The 24862-nt window shown below is 40.4% G+C and overlaps 4 protein-coding genes across 9 annotated transcripts; 2 read left to right on the top strand and 2 right to left on the bottom strand.

Annotated features, from left to right (window-relative positions):
- The first annotated feature begins 175 nt into the window (after window positions 1–175).
- Window positions 176–4861, top strand: LOC143373171 (coiled-coil domain-containing protein 39-like). The gene is made up of 11 exons (XM_076820138.1): window positions 176–465; window positions 1150–1575; window positions 1638–1859; window positions 2050–2241; window positions 2330–2545; window positions 2615–2998; window positions 3074–3328; window positions 3415–3897; window positions 3978–4190; window positions 4275–4566; window positions 4670–4861. The coding sequence occupies exons 1-11, from the start codon at window positions 361–363 to the stop codon at window positions 4762–4764; spliced, it is 2883 nt and encodes a 960-aa protein (XP_076676253.1). The 5' UTR covers window positions 176–360; the 3' UTR covers window positions 4765–4861.
- Window positions 4862–6135: 1274 nt separating this feature from the next.
- On the top strand, window positions 6136–7928 carry LOC143373199 (S-formylglutathione hydrolase-like). Its single transcript, XM_076820192.1, has 5 exons — window positions 6136–6290; window positions 6516–6586; window positions 6655–7032; window positions 7111–7333; window positions 7611–7928. Exons 2-5 carry the CDS (start codon window positions 6516–6518, stop codon window positions 7791–7793), a joined length of 855 nt encoding a protein of 284 aa, XP_076676307.1. The 5' UTR covers window positions 6136–6290; the 3' UTR covers window positions 7794–7928.
- Window positions 7929–8808: 880 nt separating this feature from the next.
- Rho-7 (rhomboid family intramembrane serine protease rho-7) lies at window positions 8809–12575 on the bottom strand. Of its 4 annotated transcripts, none has more exons than XM_076808903.1 (9): window positions 12412–12575; window positions 11902–12094; window positions 11650–11833; window positions 11217–11313; window positions 10979–11144; window positions 9934–10154; window positions 9755–9856; window positions 9586–9683; window positions 8809–9038 (listed from the first exon to the last, which is right to left on the bottom strand). In XM_076808903.1, the coding sequence occupies exons 3-9, from the start codon at window positions 11763–11765 to the stop codon at window positions 8942–8944; spliced, it is 897 nt and encodes a 298-aa protein (XP_076665018.1). In that variant the 5' UTR covers window positions 11766–11833; window positions 11902–12094; window positions 12412–12575; the 3' UTR covers window positions 8809–8941. The 4 variants fall into 4 exon arrangements, with proteins under 4 accessions (XP_076665018.1, XP_076664999.1, XP_076665013.1 ...); XM_076808884.1 differs by having other exon boundaries at window positions 11217–11318; window positions 12412–12574; XM_076808898.1 differs by lacking the exon at window positions 12412–12575 and adding an exon at window positions 12186–12371 and having other exon boundaries at window positions 11217–11318; window positions 11902–12086.
- Window positions 12576–14249: 1674 nt separating this feature from the next.
- Kto (mediator complex subunit kohtalo) lies at window positions 14250–23357 on the bottom strand. 3 transcript variants are annotated; one of them, XM_076830122.1, is made up of 13 exons: window positions 23276–23357; window positions 22405–23179; window positions 21473–22173; window positions 20578–21358; window positions 20137–20462; window positions 19522–20053; window positions 18856–19449; window positions 17063–18777; window positions 16574–16996; window positions 16011–16488; window positions 15674–15936; window positions 15246–15407; window positions 14250–14816 (listed from the first exon to the last, which is right to left on the bottom strand). In XM_076830122.1, the coding sequence occupies exons 2-13, from the start codon at window positions 22946–22948 to the stop codon at window positions 14607–14609; spliced, it is 6729 nt and encodes a 2242-aa protein (XP_076686237.1). In that variant the 5' UTR covers window positions 22949–23179; window positions 23276–23357; the 3' UTR covers window positions 14250–14606. The 3 variants fall into 3 exon arrangements, with proteins under 3 accessions (XP_076686237.1, XP_076686238.1, XP_076686239.1); XM_076830123.1 differs by having other exon boundaries at window positions 14250–14813; XM_076830124.1 differs by having other exon boundaries at window positions 15674–15915.
- Window positions 23358–24862: the final 1505 nt, after the last annotated feature.

Here is a 24862-nt window from a genome sequence, read left to right as displayed (position 1 = left end):
AAAAATATTTATAATTGTAAACAAACTAAAAGTCTCATCTTGAAATTTCGCGCATTTAGGCTAGAACCAATCACCAATGCGGCACCAGAGTACCACGTGACCGTGTTCCTCGCTCCCCAGAAGCTGCTTCACTTCCCACGCCTTAAAGCAGCAACTATTACACCGTCCTTATATTCCTATGTCCACGGCCCAGACGGTTTCGGATAAATGGAGTTTTCCTGTATGTATTATAGATATATCGATGCGCGTATGGTTGCCATGACGGCGAATTACAAACGTTTTCCCTCTGGATGCTACATTCTCTCAACGTATATGCCAATTTATTTCTCAAAGACTTTGTTGAAGGAATAAGAGTCAAGCATGTCGATAAATAATAATATAGACACGGTGCTGAGTGCGCTAGGCTGGCACGATGGATTTCGAATACCAGTAGCGAACGAGGAGAACATACGATTAGAAGAAGAAGTAATGTATTTGCGTTATATTGGCTTCATTTCTGTCGAACACATATCCACTTTTTCTATTTGCCTTTGTATGCATGCTTTTGTTTCTCATATGGTGGTAATAAATTGTTGCACAGTAGGAGGCGTAAATAAATAAGTAAATAAATTTAATTAAAACTGAGAGCACGTTGTGTCAATGAAATTTTTACTCCACTAAATTGACTTCCCAAATATGCGTTATAAGATCGATTAATTTACTAAGTCTTTGACTGGCATTTGCGTATTTTCATGTCCAATCGATTCCACTACTCCTCTGGCATTGACGTGTTTCCACGCCGAGGTAACAGATAAATTACTAACCCACGCCTCTAGGGATATTGAAATTAAATAAATCGCAAATTTCATCAAGTTTCATATAGGCGAATTTATAGGTAGTATATATAGAAGGAAAATAATGTTACTTGTAGAAAATATCGGTACTCCACAATTTATGATACGGACAAATATAAAAAATGAAAACTCTTATCAATAAGATCTAGTCATACGAAATAGACTGGGCAGTTTGCTTTCCTCAAAGATACCTAGTGGGCACGTGAAAAAAGTCTAGTAGGATTGAGACAGTAGTTCGGGAGCTTAGCTGCCAGTCAAAGAATTAGTAGCACATAGGTAGGAATATTCAAACAGAATTTACATATTCTATGGAAAGATCGAAAAGAAAATGAAATTTAAAGAAGATTTGACTACGAAACTTGAGACCATTAAGGATCGAGTTGCAATGATGAAGAAACATGCCAGTTACTTAACGACGGAGCATGATATGAATCAGAAACTTTTGAATGTGCATTCCACACAACTCGAGAGTGAGGATCATCATTACCGACTGAGCTGTAGCACCGAATCAAGTCTTCGCCGAGAGGCGCGAGATTTTGAAAAGGAATGGAAGACAGTCAACGAGACTATATCGAATGTTAAAAGAGAATTAGAGAAAATGACAAAGAAAATCGAGGCATCGAAGAAAGCGGTTAAATACGATGAGAAAAGTCTACGAGAATGGGAAGAAACGTTGAATCAGAACGAGGATAATAATCAATTGATAGAGCAATACATGAAAGAAGATTTGAAGGAATATAAGGTAAATAGGATGGGGAGGAAATTATAATAAACAATAACGACGCATCGTACTCTGCAATTTAGGAACAGGAACTAAAGAGGCAGAAACTCAACACAGAGTTGCAAACGTACCGTGAGGCGATCGTTAAGACTAGCAACGAAGCACGAGAGATGGAAATTGTTCTTGATCGAACAACTAAATTATACGACCAAGCACTAACAGAATATCGGCAAATGTTTAATCAATGGAAGGAGAGTGTGGTCATGATGCAACAAAAGAATGAAGATATTAAGAGGACTCTCCAAGTACAGTAACAAATTAAAATATTTTTTACCTTAAACAATGCATCGCTCTAAATGAGTGCGTACCCAGTATGGAATTCCCCTAAAAGTTACCATTGTACTATTATTTTACGGAACCGTTAGAAATCAACTGTTAATGAATCTTTTATTGCATCAAATGCTGCTCTAATTACTGATAGATTGCTTTATACAGGAAATCGAAACATCGCGTGAGATTACACAAGGCAAAAGGAATGTACTGCAAGAATCAGAGAAGTTTCTAAAGGAGCAAACCGAAAATAATAAAGAAGCCGAAGAATTGATTAAAAAATTGGAGAAAGATCTTTTTAATATGAAAGAAGAACAGCGTAAAAAAAAGGAAATGCTTGGTGTATACGAAAACCAAGTAAGAAAGTAGCTTAACGAAACAAGATTCTTAGAGAATCTTTTAAAATCGCTCTCCTCTCACTTTTGATTCATTTCCGATGCTGCAGTTAATTATACAAAAAAACATTGCGAAAGACTCGTCCCAACGTGTGCAACAAGTGCGAGCTGATATAAAACGCAAAAGATCAGAAATTCAGGGGAAATATGTAAAAGTTGAGAAAATATCCAAGCAAGTAACCGATCTGGCGGATAAGTTGCAAAATATTGACAGTCAAAAGCTGAATATAGAAGAAAAAGCAAAGGAATTGGAAAATATGATCGAGGTATTCGCTAATATGAATTCCACTAATTTCTGTGGATTATACGCCTTTTTGATACGCAATATGCTTTAGGAACAAGAAAGGAAAAAAGCTGCAATGATGAAAGAAGTGAATCGATTGCAGACTGCAAATTTACGTGTCGTAAATCAGATAAAGGAACTAGAGAACGAGGACAAGATTTTGAAGATGCAGTGTCAGAATGAGTCTAAAAAGATTGAATATACAGATAAACTGTATAGTAAGAACGAAAAGATTTTAGAGGAAAAGACGGATTCGTTGTACCAAGTGCAGTTTGAGTTACAAAAGTCGGAATTGAAATTAGAGAGATTGAAAGGTTACGAGCGGGATAAATCTGAGGCTGAAAGGAAGCAAAGAAGAATCGAAGAGTTGCAAAGTGTCTTAAACGATAAAATGGAAGTATCAAAGTTGTTACAAAAACAGACTGCAAGTTTGGAAGTATGTAATTTTTCGACGATTAAGTTAAAAATCATTTATTCAAGCATATAATTCGTGTACCTTCCTTCTGTGCAGTATGACATGAGAAAAATGACGAACAGCCTAGCGAGTGACAACAACGAATTAGAGTATTTAAGAAACAAAAGGCAAGATCTTGTTCTTCTTATGGATGCTGGAGAAAAACAACTGAAGTCCGCTCAGAATCTTTACGAAGAGAAGCAAGTAGAGGAGAGTCTCCTGAGGCTAAAGTTGCTGCAGATGGAAAAGATGATATCTAATCTCGGAAATAATGTTTACGATCTGGAACGATATCGACTTGAATTAGAAGCTGTAAGTTTTTTCAATGGAACGATAGCAGAGATATTTCTCTGGGAAGCCGGATGTTCTGTCAGAATTATTATCGCATAACTGTCTAGGCAATACGAGAACGTAAAGCAGAAATTGCTGTGCAAAAGGAATCGCTGACCATTCAGAAAAGAGTCGCTACTAGCGAATGTTCAGATTTAAGGTGCTCTATCAGTGAAAGGGGAATGCGAATGAAACAATTGCAGGCAAGGTACGATAGCGGCTTAGCTGCGTTAGGCACTAATCTCGACGGGACTCCAGTAAATACTACCCACTTAAAAATTCAAAACGCCCAAGAAAGATATCTTTTACAAGAGCAAGGTGATAAGTTAGATGAAACGATCAGAAGAACTGAGCACGAAATACAAGCCATGGAAAATACACTGCGGGTAGTGAACGCTTGTAACGACAAATATAAGATAACACTGACTGCGGATGACAAATATAAATCCGAAGTAGAAGAACACAGAAAATTGGACGAAGAACTATCTAGCACGGAGCAGAATTTAAAAGAGAAACGGGAGGAATTGCATTCGTCGACTGAAGATTTACAGGTATCCTATAATATGTTTGAGCTTATGTCTTATGCTGTATAAAGTGAATGTTAATGTTTATGTGTAAACGGCTTTGGCAGAAACTGCAAAGTGATTACGCCCGGGTCCTTAAAACTATAGAAGAAACTAAAGAGTTGAAAGAAAATAAGAACCAAATTTTAATTGAGCTGAAGCAACAGATTCATGACCAGAATGAGAAGTTATTAAGAGCTGACAGAAATTTGAAGAGTGCTCAAAAGGATATTAAAAAAATATTCGCAGCTAGAGGTGACCACGTAGTAATCGTACAACAGGTTTGTAAATTAAATGGAACGTTTCATAGCAGCCGTAAGAAATATTTAATAAATATATTTTGATAATACTTGCACATACTATAGAAAGAGGTAGAACTACGCGAAATCCAAGAACAGAATTCCATTGTCTTGCAAGATATCGCAGAATTTACGATTCATCACGTGGAAGCAGAGAGTTACGTTAAGAAGCTTCTAGCCGTTAAAAATATAGAGTTACCTTCGCTTTCTCTATTTAATCAATCGCCAATATCTAGTCAACGTTGCAGTATTACAAATTCGGTAGAATGCCTACTGAAAAGTACAACCCGTGGAAGCACGGTTGCATCATCTAGAGAAAGTATTAGAAACATCGTCAACTTGGAACCAGAGTTTGGAAGTATGTTCTATTAATTTATACGTGAATGTATATGTGAATTCCACCGCTGCATATTCATAAATTTTAAGTAGTTTCAATTTATCAATAAGGATAATTATTTCAGCAACCGCAGCGAAATACTCATCGAAAAGAAGTACAAGGCTCGAGAAGCAGTCCGTAAAAAGTTCTCTGCATTTACAAACAAAAAAGAATATCTAATACAACTTTTGACATAGGATATTCTGTATTAAATACATATTTCTCCTTATTGTTCATATTTAGTATATAGTAAAGAACAAAGTAATAAAGTGAAAATCATGCAATATAAAATACAGTCGAAGCCTTAATGAGATTAATTGATGTTATTCCAACTGATACTCTTTTAACGCGTTGACTGTCGATGAAATCGGACGGTGCTTTCCTCGACGCCGAATATGCCCCTATGGGAGTGTACTGTTTAAAAAAGGGATCGTGGCTAATTTCCTTATTGGATCCGACCCTTCAATTATTCCTACACCATTGATTTAACCTTTCCAGACCATCTAATCGGTGAAAGAGCAAAGCAAAAATAATCCGATCGGTGTAGTCGGCAGTCAACGTGTTAAAACAATTTGAAACCTCCGTTTAGTTGCAATGGTTGCAAATTAAACCTTATCATATGATGGTTACATGGAATTTTCTTTATCAGAAAGAATAAGTTTAAGAATAAGTATCGACTATGAATACTGGCCTAAAATTTCATGAAAATCGGTTGACGTTGCTCTGACAAGGGAAGATCCCGAACTCGAAAATTCAAAAACTTCTGAAACTTTGTGAACATGTAGGGGATTTCTTCCTGGTTACAACGCAATTTTTATTTTCTGCCCAAATTCACTCGAACGAGGTGAAATTAGTCCCTGAAGAATCGGCTATTTTCCGATTTTGTGTTATAACTCAGGAACTGTAAGAGATAGAAAAAAAGTTTCAAGACAAAAGTTACTTCTTTTAATTAGATCTATCATTTGGTAAAAAAATATTTTACAGTTCACGAGTTATAACAGAAAATCGGAAAATAACCGGATTCTCAGGGGTCAATTACACCCCCTTAGAGTGAATTTGGGCAGCAAACGAAAATTCCGTTGTAATCAGAAGGAAATTCCCTAGATATTCACAAAGTTTCAGAATTTTTTGAATTTCCGGGTTCGGGATGTTCCCTTGTGAGCTATAAACGCTTAAAGGTCGCAGAATAAGGTCGAGAAGCGCTGATTTTGGGAATTTCTGCGATTCTCGACCTTATTCTGCGATCTTTACGCGTTTCTAGCTCAAATCAGCGCAACGTTAACCGATTTTCATGAAATTTTAGACACGTATACAACTTACTTCAATCTACAAACGGATTTTTTGAATTTTCATTACAGGTTCAAAAAAAGTTGAAAAAACGACCTTTTCTATTTTTTTGCTATTCCGACCAAGTGCATTTTTTTTTAAAACGACGAATCACGTCACTTAGCAAACTAATCCTTCTAGCCTCTAAAAAAAACTCAAGTCGTTTGGATTAATTTTAAAAAAGTTATGCGATTTTAAAGAGTATACGCTTATGACTGTGAGCCACTGTAACTAAAAAAAGAAGGGTTATCAATTTACATGTTTGATAACGTATAACCACTACTTTTATTTTATTGCGAAACGCAGCGCAGATCCGTTACTTAAAGCCTGTATATACGCTGTATTTACGTACATATGTGCGTGATTCTGCCGGATACAAGGTACGTTATTAAAACTAAATATTAGTTTCAAGTTTAAATATCTCGCTGAACTTAAGAAATATTAATTTATCTACATAACAGGTTCCCTATTATATTCTGTATGACGAAACTTCAATGACTTGTTTCGTTCATCATAACTAACCCTTTAATACATACGAATAATGAGTACGAAAAACTCACGTTTCCTTATTTTCAATGCTGCAAGATATGCAATGTTTCTTTCAGATGCCCGATATTAATGAAGTTTCTAGTAATAAGGTCTTTGGAGGATGGCAGAAAGTTTATTCTCACGAAAGGTATTGTGATCTTACGGTCGTTAATAAAAAAAAATGTAAAATTTATTCAAATACCCTTTGCAATACAGCCAGGAACTAGGATGCAAAATGAATTTCGGCATTTTCCTGCCACCTCAAGTCGAAGCAGGTTCTGTGCCTGTTATCTATTGGCTATCCGGTCTGACCTGCACAGAAGCCAATTTTATTCAGAAATCCGGTGCGCAGAAGTATGCCTCCGAGCATGGGGTGATTTTAGTTTCACCTGATACAAGCCCTCGCAACCTTAACATACCTGGACAGGACGATGATTGGGATTTTGGATCAGGGGCTGGTTTCTATGTTGACGCAACAATGGAACCATGGAACAAAAATTACAGAATGTACAGTTATGTTACTAAAGAGCTACCAGCTTTAATTAATGAAAAGTTTCCTGCCATGCCACACACGCAATCTATAATGGGTCATAGGTAAAACAGGAAGAAATTGTTTGCATAAAGTACTTTTGGTTTGCACCAACAAATGGACGAGTATTACTTTGTCGGTAGCATGGGTGGACACGGAGCTCTGATATGCACTTTAAAGAATCCTGGTTTATACAAAACAGCCTCTGCTTTTGCGCCTATAAGCAATCCGATTTCTTGCCCGTGGGGCAAGAAAGCTTTCTCTGGTTATCTTGGTAAAACCGAGACTAACGCATGGAAGGATTGGGATGCCTCAGAACTAGTTAAAAAATATAACGGTCCTCCTTTGCACATTTTAATCGATCAGGTATTGTATCAAAGAGAAGGTATACTAAGAGGCGACACTCTGACGAAGAAAACGGTAGTCGGAAATCGGAAAGAGGAGGGATTAACAAGAGGCTATAGTAAGACGAAGATATACAGCTGTCTGTACATCCAATTTAAAGGGACAAGCCAACGAAGAACTTCAAAGATACCGCTCGGAGTGTCGCCTCTTAGTATTCCTTCTTTTCGATTGTATCATAATATATTCAGAAATAGAGAAGAAGAATATAATAAAAACAACACGTATTTTGTAATTTTAGGGAAAAGAAGATAAATTTTTGACTGATGGACAATTACTGCCCGAAAATTTGTCGTCGGCTGCGAAAGATGCTGGAGTACCGTTGGTTCTTAGATATCAAACAGGCTACGATCACAGTTACTTTTTTATATCCACATTCATCGAAGATCACATTAAGCACCATGTAAAATATCTTAAAACTTAATTCATTATTTTTTATATTTAGGTATGTACCTACTTTTACATAATAACGAAAAGTTTAATAATGTAATTGCAAGTGGAAAAACAAAAGGGGGCAAAGTGAAAACTAAATATTTGAATAAATTATTACTACAGAAAATCCTCTAACTTTTCTTTAATCTTGTAGCCTTCCAGGATAGGAATAAGGATAAATTCTGGACAGACAAGGTTTATTCGGATTAGGTAGGAATACATGGTTTGGTTGCCAGGACGGGGCTACAAATTTCGGAAGACAGACGCGTTGCGTCTCGCTGTGTTTATACAATTTTACAAGATTCTGCTGTGCCGACGGCACTTGACTCTACTCTACTGAGGCGTCCAGGAGTTACTCTGTATTATTGCGAGATGAGAAGAAGCCCGACTACCCACAAGCTAAAATGTCACAGGGGCAAGGGGAATCGCCCGCTCGCTCCACCCAATTCCTTGCAACAAAGTCCGCCGCGTAACGCAGAACGCGAACGAAACAAATCACGACAGCTCGCGGATATGGACAGCCGCTAAGAACCGAAAAGTAGGACTTCTTGGAGGGGATAGGGTGAAGCGAGCAGGCGATTCCCCTTGCTCCTGTGACAATTAAGCTTGTGGGACTTCTTCTCATCTCGCAATAGTATTCTCCCGTTCGGTTGGCGTCCAGGTATTATCGCCGAACTCTCCTGCCGGAGTCGCTAAGCTGTCCGAGAGCGGCTGTTGGTTTTACCTCGTCCTCTCTCTCGGAACAGCGAAGAAGGAAATGCCTTTGCGGGCCTCTAATTTATATCAAATCGTTGCTATCCGCGGTCGCAGAAATCAACAGACGCGTCGTCAAGCGCGGGCCCCGCGAGCCACGGTTCCGCGCTCGTACGTCTCTGTTCACGGGCGGTCTACAAACGTATTTGGGAAACTTCTCAATGGTCGGAGTTTCTCGAAGCTTCGTTTCTGCATGCTACAATCTTGAATTGTTCTTCGTGGCACTTGTAAAGGGCAATTGAAACAAAAGCATAAAAAGCATAATTTTGTCTTTAATTTATCTGTTTTATACAGTTTTGCTTAATTTCAATATCGTTTTTTTTTACAATTTTTCATAAAACTGATAATGCACGAGGTACATGCACATCAACTTACGAAGATGAAACATTACCCAGACTTTGGTGGTCCACGGATTTCGTGCCAAAGTGCTAATACTGGTTCACGTTTTTTCCATATATTAGCATTACCCCATACTTGCCAAAACCTATAATAAATGAAGGGGAAAGACTAAGACATAGATTCAGGGGGTTATACCTAAGTACGGAGAGGGAATTTCCAAAAGATTAATTTAAAACAAAATGGCGGCTATTTAAAGTTGAAATGATTTCTTCGCGGGATTTTTGCACGATAAAAGCATGATTTCAGCTTTAAATAGCCGCCATGTTGTTTTAAATTAATATTCCGGAAATTCCTTCCGTTAATCGGAAGACACATTAATATGCTAACGAAATCCTCTTTGTTTTTTGATTTTAGATAATCTGCTTCCGAATGGCAGTGCTCACCGCAAAACCAAATTTTTAAAAATGCTTCTTGGATGTCGCTTGTTATTTTATTATAAACGCAACTATTTTTCTACGAAAAAATTACCAAATGTTCTTTAAATGTTGCTCTTTCAAGCGCAAAAAGTTTTGTAAAAATATACGCTTCGGCTTCTTCGAAAAAAATTCACAAACATTCGCCACTTTTCGGCCGCTTGACTAGGTATAACCCCTTAAGATAAGAGAATACAACTTTTCCATGAATGCACTTACATTCCAAACAGTACACCACCCAAATGTGCAGCATGATCAAAAAATTGCCAACGCAAGAGACATCCTAAGGCATCCATACCCATTATCGCTTTGATTGCCTATTCAGAAATATTTTTATTAAAAGGAATGTAATTTATACACTTAACTTCCTTTTATAGTGTTAGCATACCATGCCTGCTGTGAACTTGTATATGGGAAGAAATATAATAGTGAGGTAAGTGTCGGGAAACTGAGTACACACAAATCCAAGGATACCCATCACTGCTCCTGACTAAATTATAAATAGAAATTTACCACTGGGAACGCCTTCGAAATTGTGCAAAAAACATGCGCAAGACAAATACACACCGCTCCTAATGAAGGACTTTGAAAACCAAACGCAGTTTTGTATATATGACTCGCAAAACTAGACACCACTCCGCTTGTCAGATAAAGTGCTACAAATTGTTCTTTACCCAATGCTGCTACAGCCAAAGAGCTGAAGCTGTGTAATACATACATGTTAGCAGCTAGATGTAAGAACGAGTAGTGGGAAAATGTTGATAGCAGCATTGGCCAACACACCGCACCTTGATTGAAATTCTAAACTTTCATATCCTTCTTTATCTGTATCATGAAAAGTTAGTCAGAGGTGGGCAAATGTAATTATCTAGATAACGTCGAATAAAAGACAATTTACCTTTATTCGTTATTCGAGGCTTCGAATAGCGAATAAAGATAAATTATCTTTTATTCCACTCGTTATTTAAATAATTTTTTATCTAGATCATGGTTGACTAACTGGTGGCTCGCGAGCCACCGGGGGCACCCCCGCCTTGCTGCCACGCTGAACGGCCCCCCTCCATACCGACCAAACTCTGACGAATATAGAGCTGTCGAGTACTCGAATATTCGAGTAGCTCGAAAAATTCGAGTCGAGCCGGGACTCGGTTTCCGAGTTGAGCCGGGACCCGGTTTCCGATTCGAGCCGCTCGGCTCGATTGAAGCGAGCGGCTCGAAACAATCGGGTGGCATCGACCGATCCGATGTACATACATTGTACACTGTACGCCGGACCTGCTCGCGTGCTCGGATCGTTCGAGCCACCCGATTTTTTCCAGCCGCTCGATTCGTTCGAGCGCTCGGCTCGGCTCGGTTATTCGAACCGAGTATATCCCGGCTCACTTTTTCCAAGTACTCGAACAGCTCTACTGACGATCGCAATCGATTACTCCTTGTTTCCTTCTCTTTTTGACTGCGATCGGCAGAGTCTGGGAGGTATGGAGGGGGGCCTTTCAGCGTGGCAACAAGGCGGGGGTGCCCCCGGTGGCTCGCGAGCCACCAGTTAGTCAACCCTGATCTAGATAATGCCCATCTCTGCAGTCAGTATACATACAATGTATGTGCAACTTACGAGATGCCGGATTAGCGCAGAAGTATTGCGCCATTACTTTATGGAGCGCAGGAATACGCCATGAAAGAAATACTATGACGTTTAAAAAACATATAGGTACAAATATCTTTTCGCCTTGCGTTAAATTCCTCCACCAACTTCCGATCTCTTGTCTCCATCCTGTTCGCTAAATAGAATTGATGCTCTAATAATATCTAATAAATATTATCTCTTTAGACATATGTGTCATTATACAAACGCGTATTCCCCAATGCTTATAATGGTTGATCAGCCTGTAGGTTCTTTCTCTGATACGTTCGTATTCCCAAATGGCGGCGCCAATAAATGTGGTTCCACTAAACTGACATGACGGAAACCATGAAACTTATGACACAAGAAAAGCAGATTATATTCAGATTGATTTGATAAACAAAGTATCTACTTCTGTGACTGTGTTATTCTAAGTTAACACTTTTGCTATCGACGCCTGCACAGTCGTTATAATACGCTATAGAAGATATTTTAGGCAGCTGCCTATGAAAGAGGCAACTGGAAAGGCTTTTACTCGTGCTTACGTAGTTATTACGTTACTTATATAAGAAAACTCTATAGCCTTATATCCTACTGCATTGACTTTTTTTTAGCAAAAGGGTTAAGACAAGTACTTTGCGTTTTGTTCGTGTCTTACTTACGATAATCGTGAAAGCGAACGGTTTCCACATTTTTGAGAAATGTACAGGACCCTTTTCGATATAGCTACTCGGGACAGGTGCCTCTGGTACCTTCGCTCTGCTTCTAAACTTCCCATGATTTCTGGTCTGTTTGTACAGTTGAGCTGTGTGTAACTTAGGCTTAAGTTGTACCGACGTGAAAACGCTGGGAAAACATAGTTGTGAATTCGTGTAATTTGATGATACTCAACATAACCTCGTTTCATGTCTCACCATTTACATACAGTATCGCCTAAATACAAAAACGGTCTGACAGCCATATCACTAATAATTTGGAAACTAACGGAGGAGTCTATTAATCACGAATCGATTTCGCGAAGCATATGCATATTGAAAACAAAAAAGTTGATTTTAAGGTAAACGAAATAAACGACGAATAAACGTTAACAGCGTTGTAGCTTTTTATCTGAAAAATAAAAAACGTAAAGTGACTTTTTAAAACGGTTCATGAGCAATTAAGCATTGTCTTATATGTAATTACTGAAAATTTAGGGTACATGCGGATCTTACAATCTCCTTCCACAAAATTCGTTCACGTACATTTGCTCGACTGTACAGATATTAACTCAAAACGTGAAATTGAAAGTTTTTGTTATATTCAGATACTTTATATACGCCTAATTAATCATACACAGGTTTTTGCGATATTGTATATCAATGACAAAGTATAAGAATACAGTGACGAAAAATTAAGGTGGATGAAAAATTACTTATATTGTTTACCTAGTATGTATACATATATTATTACTAAAATTTATAAGTCTGTGATTAGAAATTGTTTTTATTTATTTGTATTTTATAATTACCAATTAAAGGCATAATTTAAATATATGGAAAGTGATTTTGGACCATTTTGGACACTTAAAAGTGGGTAACCGTCGTTACATATATATATAACGTAACGACGAATCAGCTAGGTGGCATAATGTGTAATGTATGTATGTCAAACATGAAAAGCTGTGGGGGTTTGCTGCGAGTGTTGCATGAATGGGCATGCGTGAATGGTTTTGCGCGCGGAAAATTGATTAAGAGAATAAATGAAGTTTGTTGATAATGTTTATTCGAATTGTAATACGTGTTATATTTATGGTTTTATTAGCGTTAATGTGATTGGTTGATAAGATAAGTGGGTCCGTATTTTACCTAACGTAGAAAAGTGAATTCTCTACGTGTAGAATGAGACGTAGTGAATAGCTTAATTTTATTACGTTCACGCATTTTACTGTATAAAATCATATTGTTTGAAAAAAGATGAGAGTTGGAATTTTATAAGCTGAAATTTATGAACAAAGTTCCTAAAGTGGTCAGATTCAATATTGAAGATACTGTTCCAGGCGTCTTTTAGGCACCAGTTCCATGCGCCTTTTAGACGCCTGCTGCAGGCGTCTTTAAGGCGCATATCAGTCCCAATTCAGGCGCCTTTAAGGCGCCCCGTTTGGTAACATCAGGCGCTCAGAAGGCGCATATTGGACCCTCATAAGCCGCTCGTGGGACACTCACGGCGCCTTTAAGGCGCCTGTGTGCTGTGTGGGATAATACTTAAATGGAATGTTACATCCAAAGAAATAATCTGCTAAAGTTTTATCAATTTCTTCAGAATCCATGTTGATATATGTAAAAATTCGAGTATCTTTTCCACACCAAGGATATGAATTTTACTACAAAAATTTAAATTATTTATAATTTTTATAATTACATTTCAATCTTTCTTTTTAAAGTAATTTAAAATATTGTGCAGTAAAATTCAATGCAATAAGTAAATTCGATGTAACTTAGTAAAACCACCACTGCCTAAAGGTGCGATTTCATGGTGACGCCATGCATCTAAGAATTAAATGGACGGAGCACAAAGCTGCGGGGCCTAAGCTCGCGTCTGTAATGGGGGTGCATGATACTGCGCATGTGGTGGTGGACGATCGGTGATTGGTTAATGAAAGTGACATATCATTGACAAGAGTCATTGGCTTTTTTATATATTTTATGGTTAAGTTTGTCGTTGAGTTTGAAACGTTAATACGTAATTGCAACATTATATTTTGGTCTCTTAAGACTTGGTAAAACTTATGCCACTCGTCAATTGAGGAGCTCATATGTAAGTACATATATATAAGTAATATATAAGTATACATATATATGTATAGTTTTATGCATATAAGCATATTTTAATACACCCTATATAAGCATTCCTTTTCAAATAAAGCGCAACGCATGCGTACTACTCCGCCAATCACAAGCCGTCCATGTTGAGACCTTGTGCTCCGTCCATTCAATTCTTAAGGTGCAATTTCATGCTGACGCTCAACGCTCGTTTTGAGCGTCAAAATCAATCACGTGATCGGTCCACATGACTTTCAGCAACAAGCGGGAAAGCTAAACTGGTTGAGCGCCGGTCACGTGATTGGTTTTGACGCTCAAATTGAGCGTCGAGCGTCAGCATGAGATTGCACCTTCATAGCTTCGATTTGATGTTTTGTGCATTCAGAAACACTGAATTTTATTGAATAAACTTTCTTTTAAACATCGATTCTGTAGATAGGTCATTTTGTTTAAATTAAAAGACATTTTGAATTAATCAATTATATTTCCTTCTTCGTAACGTTTTACCACTAATCCTGTAAAACAAAACTCGTTCTTCAATTTATTGTGCTTTCAAGCATAGAAACTATAAAATCTTTTGAACAAATCATCAGTTTAATTAAATCACTATATATTCCATGATGAAAGCACAGAAACGGAGTAATTTAGTTTCCAATGTCGTTTTAAAATTATTCTCATTTCATTACCTTTGCCATGGCACACTAACTATACACATTCATACTGCGAATTAAGTTATGTAAACTCTTGCAAGCCAGATTTACACGCTTCATTGTAAATTGTATTTATACAGCATATCAATTAATTATATACATTTTAAATTACTAATAAGGCGGAGGTTGATGTTGATAATGTTGTGGCGGTTGGCTCAAGTGCCGTTGTAAATGCGTCACCAATTGAGGAGTTGGCTGTTGTCCACTAGCATTCCCTTGTTGCTGTTGTTGTTGTTGCGCTTGCTGCAATTGCTGTGCTTGTTGCTGTTGCTGCATTGCAAGCATCTGTTGTTTCATACGCTGCTGATTTATCACCTGCTGCTATAATTAGAATGACCACAATTATTTATGTAAAATATATGTTTCAGTGTATACATGAAATTGTACTCATAAAAACAAATGTTAGATTTCTCGTATTTTTAAAATACGATACTTAGTAACATTAGATTGGGTTCGAAATCCTGCAACGAATATACATATGCAAGGTTCGAAAACTTACCATACGCATGGGAGCCGATCAAATCACTTGCAAGTGATATTCAAACTTTGTCGAATGTATAAAATATATGTTGTGTGTGCAAACGAGCAGGAAAGATTTCTAACATATGTTTGTTATTAGGATTTGATTATACTCAGACGCACTGTTTCTGTGTCTTCGGGGTATTGATACAGGATTCGACCATATCCCAAAGTGTTTGAATACAACGTGCCATGTAGTTTGTTTCATAACTACAAAGAAATACACCTTACCTGTTGGAATTGTTGATTTTGCTGCAAACCAACACTAGCAGTGCCTACTCCTGTCACTCCAACTGTGCCAGGCTTTCCACTAGTTTGTCTATATGGTGGTGCTGGTTGATTTTGTACTCCCCCTCCCATTGGACCCATTGTATTCATTGTAACATTTGGAGCCTGAAAACACGGAGAAACAAACACGTCATATTTATTCAGTAATGTTGTTTCTATTATACTTTGATATTCGAGAGTTGAGACCTGAGGCAGGTCCATCGGACGGACCGTGGCCTAAGGAGGAACCAATGGTACGCTACGAATTGCGTGCCGCGTTCCTCCTTAAACCACGGTCCGTCCGACGGACCCGCCTCAGGTCTCAACTCCTGAAAATCAAACTATAGACTAAAAACTCTGTCGCTTTGTCTACTTCTTTGTTCGAACAGTACCTGAAGGTATGGCGGCCTGGTAACTCCAGGTTGCATACGCTGTTGTGGTATATATTCCTGCCCCCTTTGAGGCCCCATCATTTGTTGCTGATTTGAGAACATCATGTTCTGCTGCTGATTTATCAAACCTTGCTGTTGCTGCTGCTGCTGCAGCAGTTGCTGTTGTTGTTGCGCTTGTTGAGGTGCCTGTTGCTGCTGCTGTTGCGGTTGCTGTTGTGGAATCATTTGTTGACCTCCGTATCCTGCATAATTTTGATTCATTCCTGTGATCGGAATGAGACAAACATAATTTCAAAGCTCTATCTGTTTAGGATGTTAAATAACTATTTATGATTACCTTGCTGCATCCCAGTGTAAATTCCCTGTTGCTGCGGCTGTTGCTGCTGTTGCTGCTGCGATGCAAACATTCCCTGTTGTGGGTTCATGTTCGGAGCCCCATGCTGAGCTCTCAGCTGTTGCCGAATGAACTGTTGTCTCTGCATTCCTTGGAAAGCTCCCGGACCACCAACAGGTGCAGCAGTTGGTTGTTGTTGAGCGCCCATTAATTGATTCGAGGGTAATCGTAAGCGTAACATATGTGAAAGTGCCTGTTTCGACTGGTTGTTCATGCCTGGTCTGTCATATCTTTGCCCAACCGGAGCTGGTGGTAATTGCTGACCATATCCGTATTGTTGAGCTGGTGTGTGAGTTTGCTGGTTGGCGTACCATTGCTGCTGATGCTGTGCTGGCTGACTGGTGAACATTCCAGGTTGCTGGCTGACAGGTACTTGCTGGTTTCCGAATGCTATCTGTTGTAGTTGGTTTTGCTGCGTTTGCTGCACAACACACAAGAGCCATTTCAGAAGAGCGAAGAAGAAGAAAGATACGCTCCGAATCCAAAACGTTGAAATTTAAACAAACCTGAATTTGCTGTGATACAGGTGTGGTAGGTGTAGCGGCTTTGTTCCTTCTGTGCCTCCGAGTTTTCATAGCTTTTCCTTTGCCATTAGTTACAGTACTGCCAATTCCACTGCCACCAACACTACCTGGTACTCTTCCAGGAGAATCGATACTCATCGGCGTATCAGCCTTGCCAGGCTCGGATTCCTTTTTATCCGGCTCTAAATCTTCCGGCGGCAGTGGCGGTGGATCCAAGTAGTGGCTAGGTATTCTAATTTGGCTGTGAGTGTGATATCGTAAAAGTTTATGGGCGTTTTGGTACGTTAGGGGTTTACGTTCCAATTTGACCGCTCTGAACCAGGCCCAGGAAATTGGCGCTGGATTTTTGTGCCCTTCTAGTACTTCCCATGCAGATACTCTTTGTGAATCGCACACTTGTAGACCCTAATAAATTGCATTTTAATACGAGTTTCTTAATCATTAATTGTAGCAAAATGTTTTTTAACTTACTTGCTTTTTATCGATGCTATCAAAGCCAGCTATCTTGTTGCCCTTCGTGTCTGTCAAACATCCAACTGGCTCGCATGTAATCACTTCCATCGTCAGTTTTGGTAATGGCAACAATTGTCTGACATATCGGATGCTTGGAGAATTTCTATCGCCAAGTTCCTTCTTCAATTTCTTCATCAGATTTTGATAATGCTTCTTATTCTCATCTTTCTCGGATTGCGAATCGGAAACTAAGGTGGAGTGTATCAGGGTCGCCAGCATATCTATGACAGTGGTAAATAATTCGGCGTTGTTATTTAGATCTATAACACCATAGCTGACCAGCTGAACCAGCAGTATTGCCCAGTCTGTAGTAGCAGTTGTATTCCTTTGTATCGTATCGAATACACCACCGACAAGACTGAATCTTAATTGCAGTGCATCCTGTAACACCTCTCTAGTTTTAGGGTCTTCAGTCGCAGAATTTTTCTCCTCTTTGCTGATATTTAAGAATTGCGACAACTGAGAATGCAGTGACATCAGTAGACCTTCCCTTTGATCGTCTTGGCCTTTCAGGCAAGTGAGCACCAGCGAGAGGAATGGCTGATGATTGAAGAGCGATGGTGACTTGGATCTACCTCTTTCACGACCTGTTGCGGTTTTCGACCAGTTACCAGACTCCAAAACTTGTCCAGCCACCTTCAGAACTCGGCCTTGCACTGCACTTGGCAATTTCGAAACGAGTGGTGCCACCAGCCATATGGAGCCAGACCGTTTGTCCGGTTTACTGGACATAGTGTTTAATTGAAACACATCGATTGCAGCTTTGGCAACTGTATCCAACCACTGAGAAAGATCACTCGATCCTGGGGAAAACTGCTTATACATAAGCTGCAAGTCGAGCCAGGACATCCTCAGACTCCATTGCTCCAGATTCTCCAAGATATTAGTTATGTGAGTCTTCTGGTCAATGAATGCATCGATAGAAGTGTCTGGATAGCAAATCATGTGCAGCAATCGTTGAGCCTGACGAGGTGTCAACATGTTGTCCAGTAGCATATCGGGGTGACACAGTTCTTCTGGATTTTGCAAACATCTCTCCAGCACCCACTCTTGACTACAAATCTGCCTCAGAACATGCTGCGCAAAGTCTGATAGCCCTTTGACATTCTCCGTAGTCATTCCAGCACTGCTGCTAGATGAAGACATTGCCAAATCTGGCCCCAAGTCATCCCCGCCTCCTAGAATGTCACTAGTGCCCAAAATGTGACTAATAGACAATTCGCTAGGTCCACTAGTACTGACGCCGACACCAACTCCAACACTGGCTGGTCCGCCAGATTTGCTCGAATGATTCATTGGCACGTCTGGCTTCTTCGATGGTTGTTTACCAGCAGTTGCATCGGCGACTACAAGTATGGCCTTGAGCACTGCCAACACTGGGCCGACTCTGATGTTGTTGTGAGCAGCTGCCAGTAGATGTCTGTCGCAACTTAACTTGATACTGTAGCCCCTGGAGTTTCCGTTTGGCAGAGGGTGAGGGCTCGTGCTGACAGAGTACAATGCTGGTTGAGGGCATTCAACTGTCTTGAATAATCGCAGAAGTAAATGGCATGTTAAACGTGCCCCAGCCTCAGCCTCCATATCCGCGTCTCCGCGACCCTCGTTGCAAGCTTTCACTAACGACGGCAATGCTATATGCACAACAAAGTCCTCCAGAGAAAAGCAATGTCTTGCTGCGAACATGAAATGCTGTTACAAATAAAAAGTATACACTCTGTACGTTGAATAAAATTTGATTCCAAGATATTTACCGATCAGAATTGATGTGAACACAGCTAATGAATTATGTATACTCAAGTCCTGCACGTCCACTTGGTTCAGAACATCAATGTAAAAAGCCGAGCTATTGGAGGAACAACAGAGGGCCATAAGGACTCCAAGCCATTCTGCGTTCAGTGCATTGCAGCAGGCCGTTAATTCGGCGCAAGTTATCGCGATATCGTTCAGTTTATCGTTGTCAGTCTCGCTGCAAACGGCAACGATCGCGTTGCAAACGAAACTGTAGCGATTCGCTGGCGTCTCATTTAACTGCCTGGCCCATTGGGGTTCGATTTTTCCACCACGTCTTGGGCTAGTGAAAACGTCCACCATGAATTGTGAATTGTAAACGTGGCTTGAAGTGGTCGGTTGCAGCGTGCTATAAAGAGCTGTTCGAATCTTTGGGTAAGCATTACTGAACGCTTCCACTCCGTGTGGCTTGGTCTTCAAAAGGGAACAGGAAGAATATAAATCGTACAGATGTGCTAGCACGCATCGCTCAGCAGAACTACAATCGCTAGGGTTCGACACATGTTTCACTACCTTACAAAGTAAATCAAATACTGCTGTTGTTTGCTCTGGAGACACTAAAAGAATAACGATAGGCATAGTTCTTGTTTACGATTTTTATCTGCGAAACGTAATATAACGATACTCACACAATAAACAACAATGATATCTCCTTAATACACCTACAACATACAGACTTAAGCTTGTCGTATAACTTCTAACGAGTTGACTATTTCTGGCTGTCAACTGCGCTTCAACCTCTGGTAGCTCCTTGAGGATTTGGATGCAAACATCTATCAGGCCATATATGTTCAGTGCTAGCTCCATCAAGTCGAAAAGAAATGCCACGTGTTCCTGCACTGGTAAGTACGACGATCCAGCTAAGGCGAATGTGTTGAGCATTTCGATGACTTGCGTGGCGCACTGCCATGTCACCACATGCTGATCGAAGTAGCTCAGATTTTGGAACTTCAAGGTGATCGCTTCAAAGTTGAACTCACTACGGGAATGTTTCTTCACTTTTCCACCCTCTGCAACATCAATGCTAAACTTCTTGCCGAACAACTTGCACACTTCCTTGGTCATTTTCTTAACGATATGCCTGGCATCGTCTCTAACGCGTCCTACTCCGTAAAGGAGTACATGTCGTTGATTACAGTCATGTTGGCTACACGTTTCATCCTTCAAACACAATATTTATGATCTTTCAGTGTGTGCTCGCGTTTATACAGTTCGCAAAGAAATAGGTAAGTTCCGATAATTACTTGTGGCAATGGGAAGTGCGTCGTATACAGTAAATGTCTACTGTGGCTCGATGGCATTTTGGAATCTAGCCCTTCTTGAGTCCCATGCCCAGCTAGTGCGTCTTCCTTCGGACTGTCAGGAGCGTCCATGCTGTTCTGTTGATCTTCTTTGATATGTTGCAGTAGCTTGTCCAAGTCGTCGTCAATTTTACTGTCATCGTAATCCATTGTTCTTCCATGATCCGGTACTTCTAATTTGGCTGGTTTCAAGTCCATTCCTGGAAACAGGCTATCTTCATCGATTGGTTCTCGATTGCTTGGCGTTCCAGGCTTGCTGGCTGCAGGACCTACATAAATCGAAAAAAAATTCAATATCTTCAAAATTAAAGGAATGCCTCGCAAACGTAGAGGAATATTCTCCAGCTAAATATCAATAGCGGGTAAAATATCAATCCACTGTACCTTGTATAAGATCGCCCCTGGAGATAAGCGTACACATGTACGCATCGTGTGAAAACACATCGTGTCTAATTAATTCTGAAAATAAGTGAACCAAATTCGTGAACTGTACTTTTGATTGACCTGATGTATTGTCTAATACCGGGGCGTCCATGTCCAAAAACTTCATAAGCAACGGCTGAAAGATCGGAAGCACCGGTGGATTTCCGTTGCTACACACGCTATCTTTATCATCACTATCGTTCGTTTCCCCAGTAACCTCGCTTTGCCGTTTCTCGAGCAGTTTCGCTACAGCCATCGCTCTGTGCTCCCCCCATCGTTCTGCGCTTACAGCCCATTCGCACAGAATCTCAACCACAGCGGAGTCTTGCTGAGGGTTATATTCTGTTTTCGCATCTCGCTCGTTAGCATTGTCCTTTGGAGGTGACGTGAATATCTTAGCGTATAAGGTGTCCAACGAATTGGTAGAATCCATCCTATCGAAACTGTGCCGATCCAGCGCATCCAATGCAGCCAGCACTTTAGTTGTCATTATGCCCGCGCTGCTTTGCTGCCATTTGTCGCACGACCATTTCCCCTCGGCTGCTTGAGACCTCGCACGAATATTTTCCTGGGCAATCTTCAATTGCTTCAGCGTAGGATTAGTTGTGCTCGCAGGTGGACAAGGCAGAGCTGTCGGTGGGCATGGCAAATAGTCTAAAGGGGAACCGTTCAACACAGATGGGGCTTTTCCTTCGCCAACGCTATTCCATACCAACGCCGTTGGGCATTCTAATGTAATAACCTAGACAACAATCAGCATATTTACGCATTATATTAACAAACTATCGCTACAACCATTGCTGCAATTTTATCGTTACATCGGACTTTGAAAATATCCAGTAAAAGTTATTCTCACCTGTATTATCGTCGACAGGCTGTATATCACATCTCTATGATGTGGACAAGATAAATAGTCATTAAAAGCAGTAGTTAATGGGTTCGTCGTTTGACTAGCAGTGGCAGTGTCTTTCCCACCATTAACGTCGCTTTTATTTACGGACGGACTTTGCGGATTGCCATTGGTTTCCATATTACTGCACATATGCGCCAATTTACGGCAGCACAGATACGCCAAGCGTCTAGCTAGTAATTCGGACTGCACGAATTCCTCCAGATATTGTAACGCCAATGGCAACAACAGCTTCAATATACCATCCTCCGAAGGGGAAGACTTAATTTTGTCTAATAGTTCTAAAATCCATTGCAGTAATTCCTGCCTATCCAATAGACCCTCCTCGAACATATACTTTGCTAATTGTACACAATAATGCCATTGTTTTAAAGCTAGTTTATGCTCTTCGTTCATGGTACTCCCAGATACTGATTGATTACTCGAATTTGGCGTGGCTGGTTGGTTATTAGCGACTCCGTTATTACTGTTAGTATTATTAACATTATTATTACTGCTGTTGCTACTCCCAGAGCCATTGCCATTGCATGGATTATTTGTTATACCATTATTACTACTGCTACTTGTCGCATGACTATTTATATAGTAATACTCCTGCAGCTTAGAAAGTTGATCCTTCAAAAATTTGATAAGCGTTCCTGTCCATTCTAAACGAAGAAACAGAGAAATATAAATTACTAAATCATATAGATTCTCCTCATTATATACGGACATGCGATGCAATGTATAACTGTGCCTATAATATTCAAAGTAAGGGTATGAATCAGAAACTGTGTTGGAAAAATATATGTCCACGCATAAATCAAAGCATAAAACAGTCAGTAACAAATTGTCTAAATAAAGCACGACGAGTGAAATTAAGTAATACATTCATTTACCTGTAGTCGGATCGGGCAACTGCCGCTTCTTTATTTTGGCCTCAGAAACTGCCACTGTATAGGCGGAGCTGAGTTTAATAAACCAGGCTGCCCTTAGCATCGGGACTTGATACTCGCACAACATCATAAATATTTCTTCTTTCTTATTGAAGTTTGGGGCCTTCTTAGCGAGAGCTATCAACGGCTTACAACCAGACAAATCTTTGAACCAAGCCTCGATGCCGTTCTTTGTCCTAGCGGTTACTGGCCAGAAATTATCCTTCGGGTTGATCTGCTGCCTTTTACGTCCTGTATCCGGCATCGTCGATAGCTCCTCCTTCTTTGCGAGGATCGCATTGAAGTAGGCTCCCACCTTGGCAGCAGTGACGTTGCAATGTCTCGCAGTCCCGAACTCATCCGACAACTGAGGCATCGTGGCGAATCCATGCTTAACGTTTATAGATGTGAGCTCGTCCTCTTTTTGTTTGGGTTCCTGGGGATAGACATCAGGTGGCCCTAGTCTGGGTCGTTTTAGTGGCCGTTTCTCATACAATATTCCCATCATGGTATATGGAGATTATCAAAAGCTGTCAGCCGGCTAACGACATCGTTCGGCGTTATGCAAAGAATGAATAGAACCGTTGTTAGTGTTAAGGACTCATTTTCCAGATATAACCTTCGTCGTTGACATATTTACAATTGCCCAACACCGTACTATAACCGTAACGCTACGACACGGTCCGCTACGCGTACGGAGGCTTCTAGGTGGCGCGGTACTGTTGAAATCAAGAGATTCCTGAAAATACAGTTTCACATGTCCAAGTGACGATCCTTCGAATTATCGTGTAGTTATGTATGAATTTTAATAAATTAATATGAACCGAACAGGTACCTGGACATCGCATCATCTTTGGGATACACTGCAACAGCGATATTATCATATAGCACTGTGAAGTTCACAGTGTGAACTTCTCTTCTCCAAACATCTGTACATTAGAGGTGGAGAACTATCGATAGCCGACACTATCGAAATCACTATCGATAGGGAAAGCGCTGCGACCAATCGCGCGTGTCAGATCCGTGGGAGGTGCGCAGATCGGTCGCAAATCGGTAGGGGCGCAGGTCTAAGCTTAAGCTGCGATTTCGTGCTGACGCTCGACGCTCGTTTTGAGCGTGAAAACCAGTCACGTGATCGGTCCACGTGACTTTCAGCATCAAGCGGAAAAGCTAAGCCCGGTTTATCTTTTCCGCTGGACGCTCGTTCACTCTGACTCGCTCGTTCATTGGTTGAGCGTCGGTCACGTGATTCGTTTTGACGCTCAAAACGAGCGTCGACGCTGACAGTCACGTGGGCCGATCACGTGACTGGTTTTAACGCTCAAAACGAGCGTCGAGCGTCAGCATGAAATTGCACCTTACGAATAAAACGCACGGAGCACAGTCTCAACCATGAATTAAGAGTGCTCTTACTTCATGGTCCCAACATCGACGAGGGGGTCGAGCCAGTCGATCGGGAGGAGAGAAGTCGTGGTGGACAGCTTCTGATTGGCGGAGTAGTACGCATGCGTCGCGCTTTATTTGAAACGGAATGTTTATATAGGGTGTATTAAAATCATTGAGCTGTAAGAATACCTGGAGAGAGAACAGAGCAATGGCGACCGGTCCGAGAAAGAGGGATGTAACGGGTGAACCTATCTCTGTCTTACAACAGGCTATGGATGTATAGTGCATGTGAGTGAAGTTACTGCGCACACAAAATACATACGTAACACAGATAGTACAGACTGAGAGGGATAATAGGAAGAAGAAGGTTCACCCGTGATCTTCTATTTCCCTCGGACCGCTGTCGCCTCTACTTCTTCCCACTGCTGTTCTCTCTCCAGGTATTCTTATAGCTCAATGATTAAAATATGCGGCGGTCTCGGGTGACATGCCGTCTCCACCAGAGGGCCACTCGGCGCTCCACTCCCGAAGCTCTCTCACTCGTTCCGTCCAAGTACCACCCACCCCAGCGTCTGAGGCACGGTCTATCAGTACAGCCTCGCTCATTTCCTTTCCTTTCTTTACTTGGTGATCAGTACGATCACCAAATATGTATACTTATATATCACTTATATATATGTACTTACATATTATGAGCCCCTCAATTGACGAGTGGCATAAGTTTTACCAGGTCTTAAGAGACCAAAATATAATGTTGCAATTACGTATTAACGTTTCAAACTCATCGACAAACTTAACCATAAAAACGTATAAAAGAGGAGGCAATGCCTCTTATCAATGATATGTCACTTTCATTCACCAATCACCGATCGTCCACTACCACCACATGCGCAGTACCATGCATCCCCCTTACTAACACCAAGCTTACATAATGTACGGCCATACATCATGCCATAGACGGTCTTAAGATTCAAACAATCGTTTCTAAGTAGGTATAGATTAATTTATAATTCTGAAGTTTATTTATTAAAAGAGT

Source organism: Andrena cerasifolii, chromosome 1 (genome assembly GCF_050908995.1).
Source record: "Andrena cerasifolii isolate SP2316 chromosome 1, iyAndCera1_principal, whole genome shotgun sequence".
NCBI classification, from domain to species: domain Eukaryota; kingdom Metazoa; phylum Arthropoda; class Insecta; order Hymenoptera; family Andrenidae; genus Andrena; species Andrena cerasifolii.
This window is presented reverse-complemented; position numbering and strand designations above follow the sequence as displayed.

Coding starts and splice junctions, on each gene's coding strand:
- LOC143373171 (XM_076820138.1), top strand. CDS start 361: ATGTCGATAAATAATAATATAGACACGGTGCTGAGTGCGCTAGGCTGG. Junction 1,576..1,637: donor AAGATTTGAAGGAATATAAG/GTAAATAGGATG, acceptor TCTGCAATTTAG/GAACAGGAACTAAAGAGGCA. Junction 2,546..2,614: donor AATTGGAAAATATGATCGAG/GTATTCGCTAAT, acceptor AATATGCTTTAG/GAACAAGAAAGGAAAAAAGC.
- LOC143373199 (XM_076820192.1), top strand. CDS start 6,516: ATGCCCGATATTAATGAAGTTTCTAGTAATAAGGTCTTTGGAGGATGG. Junction 7,033..7,110: donor CAATCTATAATGGGTCATAG/GTAAAACAGGAA, acceptor CTTTGTCGGTAG/CATGGGTGGACACGGAGCTC. Junction 7,334..7,610: donor TGCACATTTTAATCGATCAG/GTATTGTATCAA, acceptor TTGTAATTTTAG/GGAAAAGAAGATAAATTTTT.
- Rho-7 (XM_076808884.1), bottom strand. CDS start 11,948: ATGGCTGTCAGACCGTTTTTGTATTTAGGCGATACTGTATGTAAATG. Junction 9,857..9,933: donor AAAGTCCTTCATTAGGAGCG/GTGTGTATTTGT, acceptor TTTATAATTTAG/TCAGGAGCAGTGATGGGTAT. Junction 9,039..9,585: donor GGTGGTGTACTGTTTGGAAT/GTAAGTGCATTC, acceptor CATTTATTATAG/GTTTTGGCAAGTATGGGGTA.
- Kto (XM_076830122.1), bottom strand. CDS start 22,948: ATGATGGGAATATTGTATGAGAAACGGCCACTAAAACGACCCAGACTA. Junction 21,359..21,472: donor GCCTGTCGACGATAATACAG/GTGAGAATAACT, acceptor ATTGTTGTCTAG/GTTATTACATTAGAATGCCC. Junction 15,937..16,010: donor TTACACTGGGATGCAGCAAG/GTAATCATAAAT, acceptor TTCCGATCACAG/GAATGAATCAAAATTATGCA.